Source organism: Chlamydotis macqueenii, chromosome 7 (assembly GCF_036417535.1).
Source record: "Chlamydotis macqueenii isolate bChlMac1 chromosome 7, bChlMac1.mat, whole genome shotgun sequence".
NCBI lineage: Eukaryota > Metazoa > Chordata > Aves > Otidiformes > Otididae > Chlamydotis > Chlamydotis macqueenii.
In genome coordinates this window covers 1,455,533-1,482,762 of record NC_141562.1, presented here as the reverse complement: position 1 = coordinate 1,482,762, position 27,230 = coordinate 1,455,533, and the positions used below count along the sequence as shown (strand labels likewise).

The following is a 27,230-nucleotide window of genomic DNA, read 5'->3' as shown; positions in this document are numbered from 1 at the left end:
ACTACAACACAAGATCACGCTTGGCTTGATCATCACTTAGATGGTTTGAACTAATCTGCTAATTTTACATGGAAGTAGGCTCCTTAAGGAGCCTCCACACATTCCACTCCCTTGGCTGAGTTGCAGGACAGTGACCTCCACCTTGTGTGTATTCAGGAGTTCATTGAGGGAGGAGGTAGATATTTCCAGATGAATTCTGAAAAAAATGTATATATGGATCGACTTACAACTTTAGTGCTAACAAATTCCTTTAAGATAAAAAAAGTATATGCTAATGAAAAGACTTTAAAAAGCTGCTAGAGTTTAAGTGACTTGGAAGACAGGGAGAGGGGCGGGGGGGAAGGTGCTCTTTCATACCTTAGCTCTTAAAATAGAAGTTAAGCATAATGCCATGCCTGTAAACCAACTCCAGCCTGTCTTAGTGGCTGTACTAAGATTCAAGGACAACAGGATCAAGCCAAGTCATGGTGTAGCTGGCCCAATTACCTTTGGAGATAAAGCATTTATTACTGAAAGAAATGTACATTTTTATGAAGCACAGCTACACAGAAGTGATCTCTAAGAAACTGAAGGACATCTGACAGTCAGAAAAATCATCAAGGTACTATTAAATGAAAAATGCCAAAATAAGTCTTCCTTAGTAGGTAAGTCAATATAAAAATTGTTGACATTTCAAAGACTGGAAGATAAAGTATTTTAAGCAGGGAAATTTTGGCACTGAAGAGGAATACATAGAATCTAACTTTGTATTTTACTTCAAAAACACTAGGACAGGTTCAGGAGAATACCTTAGTTACAAGGGCACTGAACCTAAGAATAAGTTTATAACCAAATCAGGGACAATTACCGTAGTGGTAAGTTGTCTTGCACCATTCCCTAGAATTGGCATTTCTTTTCAGTATGAAAGCCTATCTAAATAACAGAAAACAATAGTTACCTATCTAACCACTAATCTATAAGTTAAACCAGAGCATTTAGCTTGAAGGACTGCAAGTGCTCTGAGGTTCAACACTGTTAAATCTGTTATGTACCGTACAGCTAGCATGGTCCAAGAAGAGCAGCACACAGCATATTAGAAAACTTCCAAAGGTCTGTCCTGAAACAACATTACACTGACCTATCAGAGTTTTTCCCCGGTCAAGTATCCAGCGACACTCGAGATGGCAAGGTCAATAGCAAAAGCATGTTCAAACTCTTTCATTACAACCAACAGCATATAAGTCATCTCAGGAGCTACTGTAGCGATAACAATGAAAAACCTAAGAAAGGTTTCTGTTGTAGCTAATTCATGTAAAACTTCTGTTTTAATGAATTTCTTTATTTAATTAAAGGAGTTCAACCCTGCATTTAAGAAGTGACTGTGCTGTAAATGTATCAGTAACTAACAAGCAATTAAGCAGTACATAAGATACCTAAAATAAAGAGCTCAAACAGGTTTTTAGTATGTTTAAAGTACTTCAAGTGAAATGCCTCACATCAAAAGGTTCAGTTTAATCAATATCTATTGTGCAAATAAGCTTATGTACACAGTACAACTTGTACTGTCCAAAATACAGACGTGTATGTGATTTAACTTGTGTTTAACCCCTCAACACTCTTGTACTTTTAATACTTCTAGCTTACATCTTTTAAAGTGGTCTAATACATTTAATAGGTTCATCATATTTATGCAGTCCACAAGCCTCTGTCATTAGAGAGAGTGTTCTACATGAAACCAGTCTTATCTACCCATCAAAAGCAACTGCTGTTGCCTGTCTTTTGCCTGGAGCTCAAGCAGTTTTAATGTCACAGGTACATTACCATGATGCACAACTGTAAGTTAAATGTCTTTTTCCATTTGCTGAAACAACACGGAAATCTTATTCGGCTAGTAATTCAACCACTAAGGCAAATAATTATCTTTCCAAATCAATTATATCTTTGTTACCAGAATGCAATTTTACTGTTCGAAATCTATTACCTTACTGAGAAATATCCAAACTTGTAACATGGAAAAAAATTGACAGCTATAGATATTAATTCACCTGAAACAGCTACCTCATCTTACAGATGGATAAGCTGCTTAAGTCTTTTGAGGTACTACAAAATAATGCAAAATAATGCTAATGTAATAATGGAAACAGACAATTATGTGCAAGAGCTGAAAGTTTAATACAGAAAAAAGAAAACCACCTTTTTTCATATCTAAGCATGGAGATGCACACAAAAGGGACCAAATTCCCCACTATCTCTATCCTGAAAGGAAGAAATGTGAAAGTAATCCTAAAAAAAATAAATAAATAAAATTTCTTTATCTTATTTGCAAATGCAACTTTTAGATAAATATTCCACCAGTCATCATGGAGAAGACATTGAATAAAACTGTGCAAAGGCTGACAAGTGAAGCATTTTCTACAGTCTTTCATATCAACTATCTTAAAAAAAAACAAAAACCCAAAAAAAACCCAGTTACACAACACAGATTTGAGGGATGGCAAAGAGGACATGCACATAGAATGTTTTCTCAGGCAGCTCATGGAGAACAGTGAGTGAACGAGAGAAGAAGAAAACTGGAGTTCATGCACCGAGTATAGCTCTTCAGGGATTAAGGCACAGGAATTAAAAACAGCAGTAATAAGAGACAATTACTTCACATAATGTGTTTTAAGAATGAGAAATTTTAAACTAAATTCTGAAATAAAATGTGTTCCAGTATTGCCTTTACGTAACCTGTACACTTATACATACAAGGGAGCAAGAATGTTCCAACTGTACAATCTTATTTAGCGAGCACTTTTCTTCCATTTAATATAGTAACTCTTCATTGAACTAATCAAGTCATCACAAAAAGCATACCAAGGGTAAATTCCCTCAACTTACAAAACATGTATACAGTTCAAAAGTTAGTAACTTGAAGAACTTCAGTACCTGTTTTGAAAGCTACTATAGTTTTTTTAAAAAAGTAAAACTGAAGGTTTCAAAACCCAAACATATAAATTCAGAATTCCCCTCCCTCATATCTCGATAATATGCAGATAGTACCTACCTTTTTACTTTGCAATTTCCAAATGTATGTACACATGCTTATGCACAGTACCTAGTATTTGCTCTCAACTCAAACATTGAGCTTTTGTATTTTAGTACATAGTGTGCCAAAATAAAAAATAGAGGTTATTTTGCCAGAATATGGAAGACTAAAATCAGAATAAATGTAAACTTCAAACTTCTTTGGTTTGGGCACACCTTTAATGCTGAAGCAAAATAACTGAAAATTATGTTATTGCAATGTTTGATCAAGCTTCCTGTGGCTACTTCTGCAAGACAAAATAATGATCCATTCAACAATGGATCATATTTTTTCACCAGGAACAAGAGTTTCTAGGCTACAAAATCAGATTAGCCAGATGAGTAAAATTTCAATATAACTGACAGGGCACTGGTGACTCCTTGCTACCTTCCACATCACACCTGAACTGTGTTGAGAATTTGTGAAGGTGGGAACGGCCATGATATTATGCAAGTAGGAAATTAAGATAATGAGTCAACACTGAAACAAACAAACAAAATCTTCCTTTTCTTTTCTGCCAGATATAAACAAACATTTCACTTGTATACAGACATACAGTAAGTAGGCAGCAGCTGTTAGTATAATCACTGTTATACATAAAACATCAACTAGGTTGAACACTGAGACATTGAAATTGCATGTGTACCAACTGCAGTTAAGAAAAGAATTTTTAGAACAAATTAATGAAAAAAAAATTTTAATTTTTTTTTTTTTTAAACAATGAATTTTCAGAAAAGTTATGTAATTTACAGGAGGTAATACCAAAGAGCAGAAGCTATGTATGAGAACATAAATTTTTTTGCTTCAGGTCTATAATAAGGTATGTAGGTACATAGAAAAAGTAAATACATGTAACATGCATGTATATCACCATAAAAGAACTTACAGTTCTTTGTGCTTCTCCTCTGCCAAAATTTGGTCATTTGGCTTCAGCCCATACCTTGGAAAAAAAAAAAAAAAAAAAAAAAAAACACAAAACAAAACACAAAACACAAAGCAATTACTCCTTTGAGAATATAGCCATAAAATGTTGTTTAAGAGTTTCAAATTGGCAAATTACTAAACTATGTAACATTTGCTGATTTAGGTATCTCAGGTATTGCAAAGACAGCAAAGTTTTCTAAAACATTTATTACATTCTTATTAAATTAAACTTAACACCACACAAAACATTTGCTTTATACCACAGCTTCAAATTATATCAGATACTTTGGCTTACTATGTATCCCAAATCACTGCACTTCATACCATAAACTATAATTGATCTTAAACTTTGGATCTGATAAAACATAACAGTGAGGCGTACAGACAATGTGGACACTAAAACTGGCTGTAATGTTTCCCCTTGTACCAAATAAAAATATTACAATCAATATCAAACACATTCTCTAGAAAAAAATATACTTTAACAACAGGCTATTTAGGAAAATTTCTGCAGTCCATATAGGAAACCTCTGAAGAAAGTGAGAGCTTGAGAGCGCACAAATTTCTTTGCTAGCTTAACCTAATAGACAATTAAACAGAATAGGTCACCTCTACTGTCTGAATCAGAAGGAAAAAAGGAGTTCAGTCTCCCACAGCACAGGCTGCTACTAGTCATGCTGCACAGCCACTCACTTTGGAAAACATTCAAGCAGCGACCTCACTTTTGTTGTGCCTCGGAGTAAAATCTTTTGCCATCTCAAAATGCTCCACAAATCTGCTATGGTTTTCTGTGGGGTTTGGTTTTCTGGGTTTGGGTTTTTTGTTGTTGATTCGTTTGTATGACAGTTATACATAATGTAAGCAGCTAAAAGTCAAGTGTCCATTTGATAACTCCTCAAACAGCTAACTGCTCACACTGCAGAAGGTTCCCTCTGTCCCTTTGCCCTCTTTTTTGGTTCTTTGCTCCAGTCCACTGCAGAACCATAAATTACTCCTCCTGAGGAAAGATTCTGGTCACCAACCAACTACAATCAATGCCATGGTTTAGCTCCACTCAGCAGCTAAAATATCTAACACTTGCTCACTCCCTCATCACAACCTCCTGCAGAGGGACAGGGAGGACAATCGGTAAAAAAAAGGCATCAAAACATATGGGTTGAGATAAAAACGGTTTAACAGAACAACAGAGGAAAAGAAAACAGAGATAGAAAAAAACAAACAAAAAAGCAATAACAGAAAATACTTAAGCACTTAATTTACAGTAAAATAGTTCACAGTGCATCCTGATGCCCTAACCCTAACCTTAACCCCAGGAACCTCCCTTCAGCACAGTCCCCACTTTATACACTGAACCTGATGTCACAAGGTGTGGAACAGCCCTCTGGCTCATTTGGGTAAACTATCCCCACTGTTGGCTAATCAGTAAACTATCCCAGCTGTATTCCGCAGACACAGGTACCACCAGCTCCAGTTCCTCTCCCAGCTCAGGTGAAAATTAATTCTATTCTAGCCAGAACCAGGACACATGCAAATTGATTTTTTTGTGTGTCAAATAAACAGATAAAATATATGTTCTCTATTCCTTATAGCAATTTCTGATTATACTCTCTGAAACATGTTTTTTCAGCATTAATTTAAAATGCAACCAGACACATTCTCAAGCTCACTAGTGCTGTATTCATACATACAAGACACCGACTGACTGACATTTTTCTTGTTTACATATGCAGAGACTGTCTTAGGTTATTCACCATACCATCACACTGACTTGCATCCATTTATCCACTTTGCTGCTAAATCTTTCATGGAGTCACTTCGAATCAGGATGGCGGGGTACATTCACATTCTCCTTCTAAATGCAAGGTTTGCATTTGACTCCTATAGCAAGCAAACTACACTGTACCTCATTGTTCAATAACAGAGTTCAGGTCATGTGGTTTAATTGCCGAGTCCTCTTTACAGTTTATCAGTCTTCAAGCCATAAATTTTAACTGCTGTGATCTTAAACTTACTTCCAAATCAATGTTTTCTGTAGTGAACAGTATCAGGCTCCTTTTCTTCAATGAAAAAGGGTCTAGCCCAATACCAGTCTCTTCATAATGCTGCTACACCTCTGTGATATCTCCATTTGTCATGTCTTAATATGCATTTTATTGATAGCAAATACTTACACATCAAAGAAAAGACAAATTGCTACAAGGATATTATTTGAAAAGGAACATCCTTCTGAAGTCAAAGGACACTAACTCTTCTTACGCAACTTGCAAATTTACTTAAAATGAAATGAGGTCATTTGTTAAAAGGATCTGCCTGTCATAGACAGATATATCATTAGCTAATATGCAATCCATTTTGTAAATTGAGATAATTTTGTCCATTAAAAATAAAAAAAAAACTGCATAAAGTCTCAACCATTCTTCACTAAAAATAACACTGTATGCCTTTCCTCTAACCGGAAATCAGACTACTTCAGCTAGAATTGAATACAATTTTATCTGCCGAGGATATAGAAATATTATCTGTACTCGAGTTTTTTAAAGCTTCCAGATTCCTTGTTCCTTCACTTTTTTTTTTTAAACCACAGTTTAAGCCCCACAATTATTTAGAGGAAAAAACACAAATAAAACCCTTCACTACACTTAGACTAGGAAGTCAGTGACAACAGAAACCACGTAACATAATGGGAATGCTATTTAACAGATGTGTGGTTTTCACCTTGGGTGTGTTACTGACATACCACAGAGGGGTATACCACATGCAAGAGGGACACAGTTGCTACCCCTGAGGTTTGAAAAATGGTTCCTTTGGTGAACTTTAGCTTACCTAATCTTTTTCACCACCACTCCCTTCTTTCACCATGAAAATGGCATTTTTCAAATAGTCTTCCTTGACCCCGAAAGATATTGCTTTGATAGCAACTTACCAAAGAAAGTTTCCCACAAAGGGACATGCTCCTAGAGTTCAAACTTTTATTAGTACTTTATACATTAAGACAGGATGCATATTATATTTCATACACAGCTGCTGAAGTATTTAATACATTTAAATGTGCAACTAACACAGTAAATAGCCTACATAATATTTCCCAACATGTGTTTTGTAGGCAAGATTGATAAGCACCAGTTGGCTCCCCCTAACTGATGAAGGTTACATTTGGGAGTATTTCTCCAATAAACATTTCAGGAGCCAAGGATACTAAATGCAAAATTGAAGCTGAAGATATGCAGTCAAAAAATTTAAAGTAAGTACATTTAAAACCACCTAAGCAACCAAAGCAACATACTGCACATGTATTATATATTTACATGCCTGGTATTAAACTAGCAGGAAAAGAAGCAAATATGCTATAGAAGTGGACAAAGGAACTGAAGGAACCACAACTTCACATTTTTCTATTTTCTCCCCTCTGAAATTCAAAGTTCAGCACATTGTAGCACATTAAATAATGCTTTTTCTTTTCAACTATCCAGTACCAAACTGTGACACAGTTTCAAAATGTTAATAGTCCCTCCATCACTGCTCAAGATCCTATTTCCAAAAGGGAACCCAAGAATAAAAATACACAAGGGTCTACAGCAAGATTGTAGGTAAGTGCCAAAACAAACTCTAGTACCTTTCAAAAATGACAGATTTAAACACTTTGATATGACCTTCACGACATTTAACCTACTGGAAGAGTAGCCAATGTTCCAGCCACCCCCTTCAAAATGGCAGCTGCACACAACCATGAAGATGGACAAAGAGCCCCAACTGCAGCAATTATCACACTGCACAGCTGCGTATTTCCACCAAACTGGTGCAGCTGCTTGCCCAGATACGCACACTCCAGCCTCTGAACATCACAGCTGATGGCTTCTGACGGCCCAATAGGCTGATTGTACCTTGGGTAAAACTTCCACTTTAGCAGACAGCAGCTAAACTCTCTCCAAACTCAGTTCCTCGTGGAATTTCTTAAGCCACAACAGTCTTGGTCTAATCTCTAGATATCATCATATCATAGTCACTCCAACATATCCTATTCTGATCACGGTTCAAGTGACCTACCTGCAGATAGGAGCTAACAGAGATCATTATTCTATCATCCATCCTCTAATCGTAGTTTAAATGAGCAGTTTCACATTGCTTTACATCACTCTTTTCAGTGTTCAGATATTTTTTTTTTTTACCATATTCCTTCCAAACTGGTTACAAAAAGGCATGTTTAGACATTTAACTTACCAAAACAAACAAACAAGCTAATCCACCTACCTTTCATCGAGGAACAAAGATCCAACCCCAATTCAAACTCTGCAGAAGTATGTCTCTGTCCTTTGACTATAACGGGACATACTGATACAGGATGTCTAAACCAGCCGGCTGAGCAAGGCCACTTGAATCCCTCCCCGTTAGTCTCTAACCCCATAACATTAACAAACTAGGGATATATTTCAATGAGAAAAATCTTGAAATAGTTCAGTTGTCATTATCTAGGATGTTTTCAGCTTCCCAAGGCAAAGCTTTCCTGAACCACTCCATCTTTTTTTTCTCATTTGTTTACTGTAACCAATAACTCTACCAGAACTCAGACCTGAACTTCATGTTATTTTCTTCCTGCCTAATCATTGTGTTTCCAGAACAGAATTTTATGTGCATGCAAAAGCACACATAGTATCAAATTTAGCTCCCTAAAACATAAATTATAAGTTCACAACTACATTAATCTTCAATATTTTCCCTTTCCACAAGCCTGAAAATGCAGTAGCACAGACCCAGATTAAAAGATTATTGCAGACATTCTGAGACAGATACTATACAGAGTCAAAATGGTGTTAAGGAAATTTGGCTGTATATACAGCTAAATATACTCTAATAAAAAAGTATCAAGCCCACTTGGAAGAGTTTTGCTGTGTATAACAGCTAGAGATACAGCTCTGACCAATATGTTCCATTTGTTTATGGTGCCAAAAGTTATTTTAAAAAATAACAACCAAAAACCAAAAAAATCCATAAGTCAAAGAAGGCAGCATACTCTTCCCCTTGTGCATGTACATGACTTCCTTACCATTCACCTTCAGGTTTATTATCTCACCTTCAGTTTTTGCAGAAATGTAACGTTTTTCTTGAATGTCTGCATTTCATTTTTGAAGCACTCTAGAACCTGTAATTTCAGCTCTGACTTGTGCAATGCATTTTGAAGATCCTTCTGAAATGGTAATCCTACAACTCAATGTTTTTTTTATTTCCCAGCTCCTAATATGAGAGAGCATGAAAATTAATGTGCTTGGACTGTAGTCAGCATTTTTAGAATAATGCTCTTAATGTAACAAACAGCCATAAGGCATGGTTCCCTTCAGGCAGCATCCAATTTTACAAAGCCTTAACCAAATTAAAAAGAAAATACAGCCTATGCTAAATATGTACTGGTGAAAAATTCAAAGTGACTATCAAGTTCAGATCTGCTCTACGAACAAGAGTTACCTGAAAAGCTGGTAAAACTCACCTGTCCTAAAGCCCAAAATAAAAACTGATGATGAGCAAATAGCTTTTGGAAACAGCAATAGATCTTCATAGCTTCAAACTTAATTAACCTTTCAAAATTTCTTACTTGAATCCACTAACCTAAGCAAAAACTTACACAGAAACAAAAGCTAAAAATTTCACAGATATCAAACCAAAAATCAGCACAGACATACACACTGCTGCTTCGGCCAGAAGCGCCAAGAGAAAATCTCCATCATGCAAACCACCCAGAAACAAAGAGGTACACAAAACTGTATACAGATCAGAGTAATATTTTCACCAATATTTTGAAAAACACTTGCAAGGGAACAAGACACTAGAGAGAAATTTTTTTTTTTTTTGCATTAACCATCAATGTGATTAGTCAGCATTAAAATAAAGAGTAAAACTATTTCAGTAATAAAAAGTTGCAACAGTAAAGCACCCTAGGAAGTTCCAAACATACTTGTGCAAACATTCCTCTGCCTTGTCTGATGTACAAATAAATATGAACTTTTTGCCACAGTACATGGCTCTGACTAAGCTTGCTCCCCTTCAAAAGCACTTGGGGTTTGCTATTCCGCAAGCTTATTGTACTTGACATGGTTTGCTGCAGTTACTGTTTTAAGTATTTCCCAGACTGATTAAAAATTAAACGTATGAAAGGGTAGATTTCTAACATGTTCTTTGAACTTTACAGTAAAGTCATCTAAAAAAATGAAGAGAGCGCACTTTCTCTGTCAGAGACCTAAAGCAAGCTGGTTGTATTAACTGCACAAGACAAGTAGAATTTATGCTATACTGTGCTATGCTTCATAAATAAAAGACTTTTTAAGACAGAGCTCTGCACAAGCATTTCTTCATAAATTTTCAACAAAGCCATTAAGAAACCTTAAAGACTTCAGTATAGTCATTCAGAATAATCTAAAGAAGTTTTCATAAGAATGATTCAGCAATTATGTTGCTCCAACTTTCAAGTGATGTTAAGGCTACTTTCACTGTTCTAAAAAAAGAAATGCAGACCTTTTTCTGTTAGTTTTTCTTAATTATTAATCTTGTAAAACTAGGACAACCATCCTGCGGGACACTGGGGCTCACATGTCCTTTTTCAGACTGTATTGACTGCTTTCTACCAAACACAGTTAATGCAACCCACAAGATCTTTCAGGTCAGAAACACAGCCGTATGTGAACCTGCTACAACAGTGCATCCTCATAAGCGTTTACAGACCAATGCACAAAACAAATTTAACAGAAGCTCCCAAAATATTTCTAACACATCAGATTTATGGGAGATGCCTACAGAAGGTCAGTCTGTTTCTCAGCTTCCATCTGCAATTTATCAGACAGAATGAGTTATGCTGCCGTAACTGCTAACTCCATTTCTCCTGACATGACGTATAGAGACCAACAGGCAGTAAGTGAACTGCTTTTCCTACAGTAGTAAAATACTTCTTCAAGCAAGGCAGTATTTCTGCACTTTTGACAAGGCTACCGTTGCTTAGAAATTTCAGTGAAGTCTAATATAGCCTTACTCTACTGATTAGACTCGTAATTTTTGTCACGTACACAAATATGGAGTGTAAGTACCATGACTTGTATTTGTTCGGATCATTACTCTAAGCTTGCTAGGCCAGATTCTAGGGGCTGTGCATTTTCTAAGTCAAGATGAAACCAAAAAAAAACGCAACCCAGACCACACCTTATGTATAAATTCAGCAGCCAAATTCATCATGGATCAGATGCAACCAGCTAAATCAAAGTAAGTTCTCTGTAACTGGCACATACATACACTCTAATCCAAATATTTAAGACATCTTTTTCCTCCTCATTAAAAAAAAAAAAAACAACAAAACACCAAACAACTAAGCAAACAGTAAAAAGCTTTGATTCATATCCTGAAAGTCTCAGTTTCTTTCCTGACTCGCACTGTTTTTATTCTGCCACTTTATGGAAAAAAAATGAAAAAGCAAATATATTAAATTCCTCCGTTGCTCTGCTAGAATCCCAGCTTCACCATCCGAAAGGCACCACACTCCCCGTTCCCCTCAAAATTTATTTCGCCTTTAGCCTCTTTCCTATTCCATAACAAGGCAGCTTGTCCCACTCACCTTTTCACATTCTTTCTTGGCCTCAAATTGACAGCAAAACAGAGACCCCTTCTACATTAATTTCTGGTTTTAATGACAGATTATCATTATTCACTGTTACGCTAGGATGACCTTGTACAGGTTAGACAATTTTAGAAAAAAATCCTTGCTGAGTACTACTGTTTTGTTGCCAAATACAAAAGGCAAGTCCAGAATCTCTTCCCAGAAAAACTGAAAGATTAAAGAGGGATTTTATGATAGCAATACAATCGTGAATAAAACCTGCTTTCAGAAAAATCCAAGTTTTGCAATAGTGCACTCATACTAACAAAAGAAGAAACTGCCCAAAAGACATTTCAGATACTCCTTTAGGAAAGTATTAGGGCTGTGAAAGCACGCACATCTCAGATTGACTTCAACTTGGATCAGCACTAGACCCAACACCATGCCACACATTTATTAGTGATCTAGAGAGTTAAGTACAGTAGCTACTGATGAAATCCATAGATGACAGCAGACTGGCAAGGCTATGTAGTAACAACAGAACATTCTAGCAGACAGTAAAATGAACCCATTCAAACACAGTAACTTGAAAATACAGAGAGATGCAGAGCCAAGTAGGTAAATAAAAAGAATAAAAATATGGGCAGGGGTAAGGCATCCCACAGAGTAGCAACTTGGAGAGAGGAGAAACCACATGTCATACTAACAACCTGATGTTTCAACTTACGTTAAGCATCAAAAACATCAGTGAACTACTTAAATATAGAAATAGGAAAGAGCAAAGAAACAAAAAAAATTAGCAAAAAACCCAGAATGAGCAGTCAGCCTCACTAATTGTTTTGTCCCCTTCCATTTTTAAACAGAAAAACATCTAGCTCAAGCATTTAGCTTGGGAAGAAGAAACATAGGCAGGAGTAAAGCACACACTAGTAGTATTGGGAAAGAGACATGAAAAAAAATAACAACAGAAGGCTAAGATACTTCTGTCTCAAGACTGTTGAAAATAAATTGCTTCATAGTTATCAATGGCAAATGATCAAGTCCAGCTAGGAAAAGAGCATGTAGCATTGTCCTCGCAGAGAATCAAACCACTTAACAAAACAAAAGCACGTGCTTAAAGAAACGTTTAAGTCCAACTCAAAGCACAGATCTTGGCCAATTCATTTATAAAATAATTCCAAACTTTAAACACTGCTACAGGAATGAAAATGTCAGGGCTGAGAATCTTGGAGAATCAATGGAGGAATTTCTAGTGATTTCATTTTTATCCAGTTCCTGCATACTAGTATGATTGAAGTAATATTTGGCTGCATCACAGCCTATATAAACATCTGTTTTTCAGGAAAAAAAAAAACAGAAAAAAAAACCTTGAAATTTCTGGGTGAAAGGGATTCCAAAAATATTGGCAGAAAGATTTTTTTTTTTTACCACAATATTTATTACAAAAATGAAAGATAGATTTAAATTTCAACACAGAATTAACTTAAGATTACATTCCTGAAACCAAAAAGAATAAAAAAACCCATAGTTATTAATGTTATAAATGAAAAGCATTTTGTTCCCCCAATATCCTGCATGGATATGATCACCAATTTAAATATAAACATTACAAAGTATCCTTTCTCTGGTGTTTTTTATTTGTTCAAATATTTTCCTCAACGGTTGTTTCTAAATTATTCAGTGTAATAAAAAAAGACTCTCCACTGATCATATGGTGGGAAATCGGGACTTTAATCAGCTATTAATATTGTAAGACAGATTTAAAGAGCTTTTGAAATTGAAGTCAAAACAATAATAGGTTTAAATGATTAAAAGGGATTAAGAAAGCCAGGAAAGTTCAAAGTCTGTTAATCACCAGACTGCCGAAAACTATGATCATTTAACAGGGCCAGCTCTATCACTCTGGACTTAAGCATATAGTAGTGGCCTTGTCAAAACAGTTTTCTTAACTATAATCTATTGAGCTAAAAGTTTAAGACATCTAAACACTTATTGTATACAACTAAAGAAAAATATTTTCTCAGTAATAATTTTTTTAATATTTTACTGCAAGCACCTTTTAAAAGAAGCTGTATACGCTATGCTTTTTTTAAAATTGTTAATCTGAATTCTATACTCATTACATTGCTAGAAATATACTTGGTTGACCTTCAGTAAGTTCATCAAGGAATAAAATATTAATTCAATTTGTGGAGAACTATAGGCAGTTCTGCTTACAGACTGAATTCCTTAACATATTATTTTAATATTATTCCTTTGAGTCCTCAATATTTAAATCATTTCCTTATTCACATCAGCCATTTCACATTGTTTCTGTTCTGAAACCATAAGCTAACTTTTGCATACCTATTTTCTTCAGCCAGAAATAAACACTGTTTTAGTTGAATTGATTGTGATTATAAACACAAACCAGCTTTCACAAGCTTGCATTAAAGTTTTATTTGCATAAAAACTTACCAAAAAACCAACATAAGCAACATGTACATAATCCAAACAATAATAAACTGAAACATTCCTATTCTCTCCTTAGTTATGCATGATTAGTTGCTATTATCATTTTCAAATTTATTGTTCAGACGAACTTGTACTAGTTCTACAAGAAATCCTGTCAGCACTAGTACCGAAAATCCCCAAATACCTCACTGCTGCATAAGGAGCTTTGCTTTGAGAAGGAAATTGTAACAAAATATCGTTCAGGGAAGGCAGAGTAACCCGGTTGTGGACACGACCCTGACGTTCTCCTGCCTAGAGTTACAGATTATTTTAATGATTTCTTCTAAATAAAGACTCTCCGTATGCCATATATGAATAGCACTGCAGCTGATCAGTTGAGCTTCTTTACACTTAAAAATGAATCCTTCACCATCTCCTCTAAGGAGAAGGCAGACTTGTAAAGCAATGTGCTGTAGGTGTCAGGATGAAGTTCAATAGACTCTACTTATACAATAAAATACAGGTTAATACTTCGGACACACTAAGACAGACAGTAACATTACACTGTTGCAAAGATAAAACGACAGTGTTAGGCCCCATCAACATGCAACACATTTCATCACTGAATTACAACTTTGTTCCCATACTAGATCTGTTCTGTCTCTATATCCAAAATAAAAAATGAAAGCAGGGTTTCTAAAATAAAATTATTTTAATATCTCCAGTACCAAAAAAAAAAAGAAATGCTGCATCCATAAAAAACAAATTAAAATACATTAAAAGACAACTATTCTCCAGTGAAGAACTCATAAATCACTAAGTCAGCCCAGAATATTACTTTCAAGCAATAAAATCCTCCAATAGGAGGTTACTGGAAGTGCTGAGGCTGTACCGAATCTTGATATTGATGTTAAATACTATATTATCTTAAAAATGCTAAGAATTTACCTTTTTGTCATTCATACGGACACAGAGGGGAGGAAGAAAAAAAAAAAAACCACAAACCAGATGCATCATATTTAAACCAAAATGCATTGCTCCATTTACAGATCATAAGGAAACTGAGTCTCACATACCAGTTAGACCTTTTTCTTACTTATTTTTAAAAATGTAGTTTAACATGTATTCCATTTTCCTGTTACGCAACTTTGTGAATGTCTTTCTTGTTAGTGGGAGGCTAGTCAAAAGTATCAATTCCATACTATTATTGCAACCAAAATAAGCCTTCGCACTGCCTAAAAGCTAGATCTCTTCCATCATCTGTCTCTGCATCTCAGCACTTGTTACAGGACAGTTCAGCTTACAGAATTCAAACAGAGAACTGCCAGGGAGTTCACGTGCCTTAATCTGCCTTCTCTAAAAATTATTTTTCCAGAGCAAAGAGCAAGCTACAGACTAATGTTGCAGTTACTGTGAAATTCCAGTCATGCTGAATTATCCAAGCCACTAAAGGCATTAGCTTTACTGGAAAAAAAAAGTAGCATAGGGAAAGTGGTAGAGGTTTCTTTACAGCACTGAAAATTTTTATTTAATCCTAAAAAAACGAAGGAGCAATATCAAGATGGAGATCGAGGGAAGAGCTCTTGACAGAAACTCCTTGCTCTGCTACCACTAGAGGATCAGACATACCGAGAACAGCAATTACTGCTTCTTGGAAGAACTGTTCCTCCCTTTTGCCTCTAGCCATAGCCACTGCTTTGTATCTTAACCCTTTACCCACAGCAGTAGATGCAACATCAAGCCCAGACATCCAAGGAAATGGAAAAAACGGACTGACTTATTTGGACAGTTCCTGCCATTTACAGCTCAAAAGAGCTTCCTGCTTTGGCTGAATAACAGTTTTGTCCTAGGGCTGGTTGTAGGAAAGGTGTTTCAAGCATTTCTAATTTTGTGAGTCAGCAAAAATTTGAAATTCAAAATATCCTCCCATTTGTCAACTTGCCAGGCTTCTTTTACGAACTGTTTACCCCAGATTACACATAAAGCTTGAAATGTCTTACTGCTGAAAACAAGTCAGTAACATTTCAGGTGTTCTTACCTAAAGCAGGAATGGTGCTTTCAAAACAATAAGAAGTTTGCAACTACTAAATTAACTTACTAATCTTAATTTGATATTTGAATGATGGAGTCTGTTGATACAACTCCACAATTTGCCTTAGCTCATACATGCTAGTCATGTCCCTAGCACAAAAGCTGCTGAAGAAAGAAGCCAGGGATTTTGCACAGGCTAACTTTTGCAAAGGTGGCAAGATCAGCTTTATTAGCTTTTGCTTTTCTTTTATTTTCCCTTAAGAAAAGAAGATAGCTAATTCCCAGCCCAGAACCCTCAGAAATGTTATTTCCAACAACTTGAAGCTTGTGGAATTGCAATCTGGATTAAATATATAACAGACATTAAAACTGAATATCTAATCAAGATGTACAACCAAACACCTTCCCTAACGTAGACCAACTAACAGTTGCTTTCCGTTTAGTACTTTAGTTGTTGTTTAGTACTGCTGTACATAACATCACAAGCACAATCCAAAGCCAAAATAGCTTCAGTGAAATATACTGAAACGCACTCTTGCAAAAATGAAAATATAGCTATCAGATTTGGAGAAAGGGCTCTGATCTCTTTTCCACACAGTAACTCTATGAAAAAAAAGTTCCCAAAAGAGACATTAAATGCTGGAACACTTTGCATCTTCTTCTGGAAAGCCAGGAAGTATAAATATAAGAAATCAAAAGATTTACATTGTAACTACAGTTCTTGTCCTTAAAAAGAACATATAAGGTATGCTAGCTCGGAGTCACGTAAGAGACACTGGATGTTTCAATCATCTGCATCATCATGGTTTTTTACTTATTTGTGTTTTTCTATTAACTTAATAGTCATAGTTGAGACTGCATGCCTCATTTACTTAGAGAGGTCAGGCACTGAATTTGATCATAGTTTCACTTCCCATGAAAGAAGATGACTGTCTGCTTCCTGACTAGAGTGATACCATAATTTTACAGTATTCTTTGCCACTTATCTTCCTACCAGCGGGAAGCTCCCGTTGCCTAAAAAGAATAAGAACCAGTCTCAACACTAAGTAAGTAGCCTAAACAATACAAAGATCGAAAGAAATGTCCATGGTAGTATTTGTATTTCTATAATCTCGCTACTGTTCACTTACAGCTTGTTGTGTTAGGCAGACGTATGCTCTCCTTTATGCTTTGCAATGTGCGTCTCAAACTCTTGCACTGCAACTTAATCATTTTTGCTATCACTTCACAGCAAAGGGAAAAAAAAAAATCACTGGAGCAAACTGGAAAAATAATCACCTAAAATTATTTAACCATAGTTCCCTAGTCTTCATCTGATAATAAGACAGACATAAACCCACAAGTATAAAGCAGAACTAAAAAAAAAAAAAAAAAGATTATTTGCATGTTAAAATTAATTCATGCAGCTTGCAAAGACACAGCTTTTCTGAGTGCAATTTTTCAGTTGTCCTAAAAGATACTGCATTGTTTTATAGCATTTGGCATAGGTTCAAAAAAAGAATCTTATAGCATAGCAGGACACACAACACAAACATCTACACCAGTGACTGATGAACTCATCATTGAATCTCATGATAATAATTTTAAAAAGAGGAACATACAACACTAACTGAAATATTCCATTATCCTATTAGAGGGGGAATCAAGAGTTTGTGAAATTAAAGATCTTTTTTCCCAGATCTATATTTAATCTGAAGTCATTAGAGAGCTGCAGGCTTCACAATACCCTGAAGTTTACAACACAGACTTGGTCTCCAGTAACTGGGAGTATTGATGGTTCTGCCATGACAAAAATAAATTAAAACAGCACTCAAACAGCTAGTTTACCCTCCTCCAGACCCTGACTAAGAGAAAACAAGAACACCAGTAATTTAGAGGAAGACAAGTTGCCTCCACCCTGTCCCTGTGGCTACAGCAGAGACCACAGGTCCAGCACTCCAGAAAGGAACAGGACAAGAAGAGGCAAAGCACAGAACTGGCCTGGACATGGTTATGTGACGCAGAGCACAAGCATAGTACCAGGGATCAGCAGCAGCAAAATCACCTCGTAACTTAGTTTACAGCTAACAGTAAAATTGACATGGTATTTGCACATTGTTCAGGAATAGCCTGATGAAATAGCAAGTTACTAAAAAGAAATGTTAAAAATTAGTATTTAGTATCAAGTTGAGAGGGATTCTGTCCTTCCCTTGAAACAAGTAACTTGGGAATTGCCTGATCTGAATGAAGGTTAAAAAAAAAAAAAAAAAAAAAACAAAAAAACAACCAAGTAGTAATGAGCATTATAATTTACTTAGATATCTAACCTTTTAAAAAAATGAAGCTTTTTAAAAGCTGAAGGTATTTGAACTACTTTAAAAATGCCATCACTAAAAAGTCATATTTTCTAAGAGATGTTAAATCAATTTCATCTACAGTAAAAAAAAAAAAAAAAAAAAAAAAAAAAAGAGACCGAGAACATTACAAATTGTTAATTTTTGACTGGACTTTTCTATTCTTCAATTCACAAGTGATCAAACTGTTTCACTACATTACTAAAGTAACTAGAAAAAAAACCTCTAGCCTTTCCCATGCTGTTGGAAATTTGGAGTTGGAGAAGCAGATGGGAATGGAAAACAATATTAAAATCACATCTTATTACCCTGTAACTAAAAAGAATGCCTGCAACCATACCCAGAATATGAATCACAATTTTTATCTACTGTATCCTAAATAAAAATCAAATTGTAATTGCGCAATCAGGAAACTCTAAGATGAAGAGTTTTTCAGTACAAACAGCAAGTACCACTTCCAAGAAAGAGCTCTACCACCTAGTTCTGGATTTACTCCAGTTCTCTACTGAGAAACCTAGCTTTTTCCAGCAAAGACATCTTCAGCAAGGATATTTTCATTTAGTATTATTGCCTAGTTAAAAACAGAGACATTTAATTCATAGAGCTCTTTCACTTAAAGTTCCTTGTTTACACTGAGGAGGAAAATGGAAACCAGTATTTCTTCATTTGCCATGTAATGCAACTCCCAAAGTTTTGTTAAACAAATTTTTACTTGGGAGTGAAGGGAAAATACAGATAAGCTCTGTGTATGTGTGTGTCAGTCTGTCATGTGTCTCAAGGTTATTCCAAAGAAAACAAATTAATCAAGAACTAGACATGTTCTATTGACATGTATTAAATTAGCAAGTTTTCTGAAGAAATGGAAAGCTAAAAAAAAAAAAAAAAAATGAAGTTATGATCTGTTGCTTATTACTAAGCAAGTATTTAAGAAAGTGAAAACACACAATAAAGAGAAGAGATAACAAGGAGTGGCATATTTCCCATTCATGCACACATTACATCCTATTTTACAGGTAAATAAGTAGTTACAAGCTCTTCTATAATCACTGTTCAAGTTCCATCTACCCTGAAAACACCACAGATCCTCACGCAGAACCTTGTCCTTGCATAGGGTAGGTTTTTCAAATAGCCTTTTCCAAATGGAGCTTAACTAAAACCTTTTCCTCATTTAAACTACACATTTAACTAAACACACTAGCAGTAATCAGCAGGCTTGTAGAAAGCTCTAATTATGTTGTCAGGAATGCTATCAAATTTATAGGTGTGTTTGTACTGAGAGAATCTTTTTAAGACAGCCATCATTACCCTAAGTTTTTGCAAGCAAACGCTTGAGCTTTTTTGTAATTTACCAGCAGTCAGATGATGCAATTTGGCTCAACAGTTTCAACCATATTCTATGTTCAGACCATGAGATAAGCTAAATTGACTTCTGCAGATACAAAACACAAGGTAATAATAAAGAACCCTCAGCTGTTCAGCTTCTCTGCCAAATAAGCCAATGCAACAGATATTTCAGTAGTGATCTTTCACAAGGATTACTGAAACAATGGAACATCATATAGCAAACTATTTTCAAAAAAAAAAAACCAAAAAAATTAAAGGGTAAATTTTCAGGGACAACAAGTTTTAAAGTTTTTACTATGTACTTTCCATACATTCGGCACTGTACCGACAGATAACACAAGCCCCAACTCAAAGCAATGCAAAAACCCATTAACTTGTCCCAGAGCGTAGATGATGCAGACCAGATAAAAGTAAACACTAGTGAAACTGAAAAAGCTGTAGTTGAGGGGAGCACAGTTCTCCCACTTAAATCTCACAGCAAAGTCTGCATCTGCAGCTTGTGTACCTGCAGATCAGGTACAGAATCACCATTGGCCTCTCTCAGTCTTCAAGCTCACTCCAGCATGTGTTCTTAGATAAGGGCTTGTTTTGCATTGAAGCCTTAAGACTGTGTAGAAACCTGAGTTTTGAGAACAGACAAGGAATCACCTCCAACCGTGTAAAAGCTATTCAGACCCTCAGCCACTTTATGAGATTTAACTGCATAAGTAGTATTTTGATTTTTTTTTCTTTATTTTGCTATAGGAAGTCAGAAAGGCTTCTGTTAGACACAAGCAAAGGTAAAAAACTGAAACTGTTAAGAGTAACACACGGTAGAATGGCTATACAGATCAACCTAAATTTAATGCAAGTAAGTAAATGTTTTCATTTCAGCTGCTTCTCAAATCTTTTCCTAATTTATAATCCAAATTCTCACAAGAGTGGAAAAAAGATCAAATATGTACATCTTCACTTCCATCACGACAAGCACTAAAGCAGCCTCAAACAAGAAAGTTTAATTTACCAGATGTCCACAATGCTGTCCATTCATGCTTAACTAATTCAAGCCCCTCCAACAGTACTCTGCAGCAAGGAAAAGTGAAGAATGACCAAGCATCTTGGGATCTCCATTAACAACCACTTTCAATGCTGCAGACAAGTTGGTAGCACACTGTAGGAGATCCATAGCGATAATTGTGAAATTAGAGCTCAAAATGACAGCATTTCTTCCTTCAGCATGATAATATTATCTTTTCATACATTAACCATCACCAGCACTCCAAAACACCAACACACTTCGAAGACTCCATTCATTCTTCCTCTCCCATTTCTTCAAACCTGTTTCTCCAGTGAAGAGTAAAAAGAATATAAATCCATTTCCTGGTTTACAGATAGTTTGTATTTAGAACAGTGTCACATTGAAGGCAGGGAAGAGAACTAAGGAGCAGATGATACAGGGCATGAAAGTTCTTAAAAAATACAGATCTTTACTGAGCACCTTTAATGAACTTGTGCAAAGATTGCCTCCTTGTTTTTTTAAGGAGGAGAAAAAAAAAAAACAAACCAACCAACAAGGAGAAAAAGACTTAAAAGACTTTGCTGCTTTAACAACCAGTAAGTAAATGAAATAGCAACTTGTAATCCTTGACAATGATGCTGATCAAATTATCAGTCTAGAGACAACAAATATAATGGAATTCTGCATCCAGACTAGTAAACATACCTCACTTCATGAGACCATGGCTCTGGTCAAGAGCCCAGAAAACAGTGAAATAAAGCAATGAGCATCCTTAACCTTGATGTGAGAAACAGGACATACATCATAATTTCCCCCATATCTTCCCTCCTTTTTAAGAGCATGGGCTGAAAGATATTTACATGCTCATACAGCTGCTGGCAATTAAAAACATTTTCCTCATCTTCCCACTGGCTAATTAGGAAAGATACAAGGTTTTCACATATTTAGAAGTTCCAAGATTAACATAATAATTCTGCCAAGATGAATTTGTCAATAATGATTCTCTCCTTTTCCTCAATTCATGCAGTCATAGACCTAAATGTTGGACAATAGCAAGAGGTTTGTCCATTCTGTGAACACACGCTTCTCAACCACTCGATGTGCACTTGAGATGACAAATAATGACCAGATCTCTACAGCCTAAAAATTAACTATAGTTAGATTAGTGTCAAAAACTAAGTATTTGCAAAACTGAGTGCTCTAGGGGGAGCAACAAAACAGATGCCATGTCCTAACTTTTAACAGGAGGACACTGGAGTATTTACAGGAGTCAGCAATACTGAGTTTCTACAGAGTCTTAAAACATCATTGTCATGTTAATCCAAATTTCTTTGCCTGCTTCGTTAGAGTTTAAAATACATAATGTAGATGACGTTATTCTTAAATGCCTATTACAGATAGGGTAAAGGAAGCATTCTTGTTAAGTGTCACAGGTAGAACTGAGTACACCAAAAACTTAAATGAATACCTGTTAGCAAAGTTACTTTCACAGATTAGTGTAGCTATAGTTAGAAATTCACCCACAAAGCATCAATCCTTTTTCTATTCTTTCTCCTCCCACCCATAAAAAGCTGCTCTTTGAGCAAATATCTATATCCTAGAAAATTAAGCAAAAAGAAATACTGGATTATATTTACTTCAAGACTGCTCTCCAGCTCTGTGAACAGAAACTGAAGTGGTTTTGGCATCACCAGCTTTCAACAGCACCATCAACATTGCTAACACATTTTCAGATTGTCCCCTTGAAGAGACATAAGAAATGAGACCCAGAAAACACAACTACCTGATAGAGGCCAAAGCTTCTCCAGCTCGGGTAATGCCAGACTGCTGATATGGTCTGAGAAGCTGAGAGAGATACCAGGAATTTCTGTTGTGATAAAAATTAAGACCACTTCTCCTAGAAATAGTCTAGGAAAGGCTCAAACCTTTCCAAAACTTTTCAGAGAGTAAAAGACTTTGGAGCCCAGATTAAACCAAAACTCACTTTGAAAGAAAAGTGACAGGGCTGTACTAAAAACCCCAGCCAAAAATACCCACCCAATTCTCCAATACTGGTCGTTTCCTCACATCAGTATTATGTGGCAGCAAGCTGTTTCAAATCTGCCAGTGGTAGGACTGCATTATGTATTTATTGTCAAGTTTATTTATAATGTGGATTGTAGGCCATTTAAATATTGTCAAAAGGTCCACTTGAGACTTCCTACACAATCTTATGCTGTTTACATTAGCATTTTCTTAATAGAAGTTACACAAATAATCCTGTTACAGGACTCATTTTAATATTCTCTCATTTCACTGACAATATATGTTGATTAAACTTGCAACATCAAGTTCTTTATTCTGAACAAAGGTATTTACTCTTAAAACTGGTTATACGAGAGAAAGATACACTAATAGTAACAATGAAAAAGTTAAACGTATAATATTCTTATGGGTGTTAACCTAAACTCTTTCCTTATTTTACTAAGCTACCTTCTCAAGTCAGAGCTCACCTAGCCTGACAGCCCCATTAAACATGCCCATCCAGTTGAGATGAGAGACAGACTCCAGAGTTACTTGATTGCTGCCAAGATACCAAGAGCTGACATTGCATGACTAGAGATGGATGCATGTCTTGTCTGACAAGAAAAAACTAGGTTGGTATGATGTACAGTTTCAAATGCTTCACAGTCCTCAAGTATCTGTGTTCTTGCACTTCCCTGCAGCGTTTGAATACACAGCTTTATTCTAGCCGTTGTTCTACAGATAGGTTTGCTATTTTATCTCCCCTTCACAAGCCAAAGAAGCGTGGTATTTGATTCCCATTTTTTGAAGTATTGCCAAAGGTAGTTGGACTTAGAGTACAAACACGCTTGTCTGCCTGTTAAATGGACTACTATGCATAAACTCACAAATAAGGAGCTAGAAATAAAATCAGGTACATGTGAAGGCAGACAAGCTCATCAGTTTTCAGGTTATTACCAGAGCTATCATGCTATCAGCAGGTCCCCTGTGAAACTGTTGTCTAAGAGCTGCTTATTGCTTTAAATAATGTAATACTCCACAAAGGTATTTTGGCAGTAAAGAAATGCTCACAGAGCATATGCTGTTCCAGGAGATAATTTAACTTGTCTGACAGGACTCAAATTTGAGTACATAAGCCTTCTAATTTACAAATTCAATTAAATTCTGCAGACCATATCAGGTCCAGGGAAAAGCACAATGCAGTCTTGCAAAATTTCACTGCTGCGATATAGATCCCACCATCTCTTTTATGACAGCAATTTTTAAGGATTAGTTAAGGGATATTGTTGGGTTGCGGGTGGGGATATTACTTATATTCAGAGACTGGTTTACAAGTTATTTCAGTAGAAACATAAAGCAGACAATTACATCAGAATAATTTACTTTTTCAGAAATCAAGTCTATGCCTTGAGCATTCAAAGTTCCATATGTTTTCGAGACTGATGCACTCCATTACATTCTTGTCTTTCGCCTCCAGCTTATAATATTCAGGCTTTCACTTAAACACACCTTTAGATAAAACTTGAGTGATAAAATATCAATTGCTAAACAAATTATTGTTACTGTTAAAAGCTTCAAAACAAAAGATTTGCGGCTGACAGTACACATTCACAAATAAAAACTCTGCATCTGTTCCTTAATTGGCTATGTGAAATTTACTGTTGATCCACTGTTCCTATGAATAACTAAAAGAACAACTAGAGAAAAAAATATCAGCAGTTTAAAAATTAAACAAAGAACGCACTCTGAAAGATGAAGTCAACTTACTGATCACTTGAAAACAAGAGAAACTAGGTGGTAACAACAACTGGAAGAAAGTGAGCTCATCCAGAAGGATTTAAAAGAGTAACTGTATTTTACACCTCTTGAAAAGACAGATCTCAGCCGATGAGAGAACGAGTAAACTTAATGTCACCAGCAATATACAAACAGCAATTCTGTTATGGTTATATGGACTGTAGCATAATAACTAGGCTTAAGTAAGATAACAGACCGCATAATAAAAAGCGGTCCTGTTCTTGACTGATAAATTGGAATACTAAAAAAAAAAAAAAGTAATACTACATAAAAAATAGCACACAAATATTCATACAAGAGCTACCGACATCTTACTGACATTGATGATTGTTTCCAACTAAAGGCTAGTAAAGACAGCATGAAGATATGAGAATAAATAATTGATAGAAAACAATAAATACGAACACCGCATGAAAACACTTAAGTTTTTTACCAACACCACCACCTCAGATTCATATAGCTAGAGCAATCAAACAACTGATACAACATTGGTTCCCTTCAGCATAAGGCCAGAATTCTATAGAGATCTGCACGAACTTAGCATTACACAAGCAGGTAGTCTTCCATTTATTTATAGGCATAATTCTGGAAACAAAACTGGCATTAAAAAAGAAAAAAAAAAAAAGAAATCAAGACTTACTTGTCAAGGAAGTCCTTGTCCACAACTGCACAGATATCAAGTAGAGGATTTCCCATTCCAAACAGGACATTTTCACTGTAAGAGAATCAATTATTTCAAGTTAACTTAGCATTAGTTGATTGTTCCTAGCATAAATTCTTGAAGACTTTTTTATTTTGTATTAGAGATAAAAGTTTTTCTTCAATATAGCTAAGGAAGAAAAAGACACACATTTTTGCCCAGCGCAGTAGTCACGTGAAGACCTGGCATATAGACAGAGAGTCAAATTCAAGTGAAGTATCATCCTACAATAATCTTCTTTGATCAATACACAGACTGCAAGCAGTCGAGACTATATGAAGGTATATATTCTGTTAACCTATCATTCACTCAGATAAAGAATTAGAGCTGCATGCCACATTCTGTAGTTTTAATGGATTGCATTCAGGTTGTAATACCAGATTCTAGACAGGGGGAGCATCAGACCACGTTATAAGAATTTCACTGAATAGACTCAGTTGCTGAGTTTACTCTGCTACTGACCAATAACTAACAATTTAAGTCTGTTTTAATAAACTGACATTAAGAAACCGGATTCTGTCTTGTCAGCCGTCTGAAACAGTACAGTTGTCTACTGATAACAATGTATGTACTTTTTAATCAATTTGAAGTTCATTACTATGACTTCTGCCACATAAAAACGAGACATCAGAGATACTACAAACAGCTGAAATGGCTGGCTTTAACTTTTTTTTAGATTCATTCAGAAATCATGTGTTACATTTTCCCCGAATAGCACGTACTTGGGTGATAATGCAGTAATACCAAAGGATTATATACATGGCCCAGTGTCAAGTAAGAGTCAAAGCAGCTGTTCTTGAAGGCTGCCTAAACCTACATCCAAACCCATCATCACATTCCTTGCTAAGCTAACACCTGCTGCCTCCAACTGGCAAGGCAAGTCTTTGCTCTAGCCATCAAAGGTAGCTTCAGTATGACCATCAAATACGCCTCCCTCTTTATTATGTCTCTATCAAGTATTTACAGAGAAAGCATATTCCCTGTCTCTCCAGCTGCCCAAAAGTACTACTGTAACACTGCAGTTGGATCCAAAGTTACCTGCAGCTTATCCAACGCTGCATAACAATGTCAACTGAATCTCAAAGAAAGTGAGTGAGTTTTCAATTGTTCTGGCCCATTTAGAGCAACATAAATGTTTTAGAGATTCGACACTTGCCTATTAAATGATAGATTTCCTTAAGTCCTACACAAGTAGGCTAAGAAAAAAAAAAAATATATAGAACAACGGGAAAGGGGATGATATGGAACAATCTCATGAATTGTGTCCAACAGAGGCTGGAAACTCATTCACTTGCTCTCACAACTGCTATGAAAAGCCCTTAGCTGACAAATATTTGTCAAATTTGAAGATACCTGCCAAAAGTACACAAACTTCTTCCTCTTTATGATGCCAGATTAGCCTCCATTAAACGCTAAATTCTGAAGTCGAGCAATAAAGAAGTGGAAAACATGATTAATAACCCTGATATTGAGACACAACAAACTATTCTTTAAGTATCCTATTTTTTTTTGGTAGCTTTCAAGACAGGCCTTTACAGCCCATTTCACTGCAAGTTAAATGCAGAAGATGCTGCTTTGTGAAGATTAAGCCAGAAATCCAGCTCACTCCTAAGTGAGATAGGTACCACCTGCTTAGTAAAAAGCTATACAACTCACCAAATACTTCTGTCAGTGTGAAAAGACGTATTGATTCGTATTGATTAAGTATAACCTTAAGTTATATCTCACTAGAAGAAAAGAGGGAGAGACAGATGACAGTTCAGAAGACATAAGGATAAAGAGGATTGTATTTGGAGCCCCAAGACAGGACATTGTCTACATTTTAAAAACTGAGTATCACATCGGTAGTATTGCAGGACAATGAATGAACAAGCTAGAATTCTAAAAGTGCTGACTGCAGATTGGTCCCAAACTGTATGCTCCCATATTCGATGTTTAGCTGACTCTCACATTCTGTAAAATTCTACACATCAATAATTTTATACCTACATTTAAGAAAAAAAAAAATGCATGTCATGGATAACTTCTATATAAGACAACTATTAGCACTT

General features: G+C 35.8%; 1 protein-coding gene across 6 annotated transcripts in view; it reads right to left on the bottom strand.

The window, feature by feature from the left end:
* ADK (adenosine kinase) overlaps nucleotides 1-27,230 on the bottom strand; it is a 305,394-nt gene that overhangs the window by 264,487 nt on the left and 13,677 nt on the right. For 4 of the 6 annotated variants that reach the window (XM_086752774.1, XM_086752771.1, XM_086752772.1 and 1 more), the window contains 2 exons: nucleotides 25,120-25,194; nucleotides 3,933-3,986 (listed from right to left, as the gene is read on the bottom strand). In XM_086752774.1, the coding sequence (XP_086608900.1) occupies nucleotides 3,933-3,986; nucleotides 25,120-25,194 (129 nt within the window). The remainder of the gene's footprint in view (nucleotides 1-3,932; nucleotides 3,987-25,119; nucleotides 25,195-27,230) is intronic. The other 2 variants (XM_086752773.1, XM_086752775.1) reach the window with 1 other exon arrangement.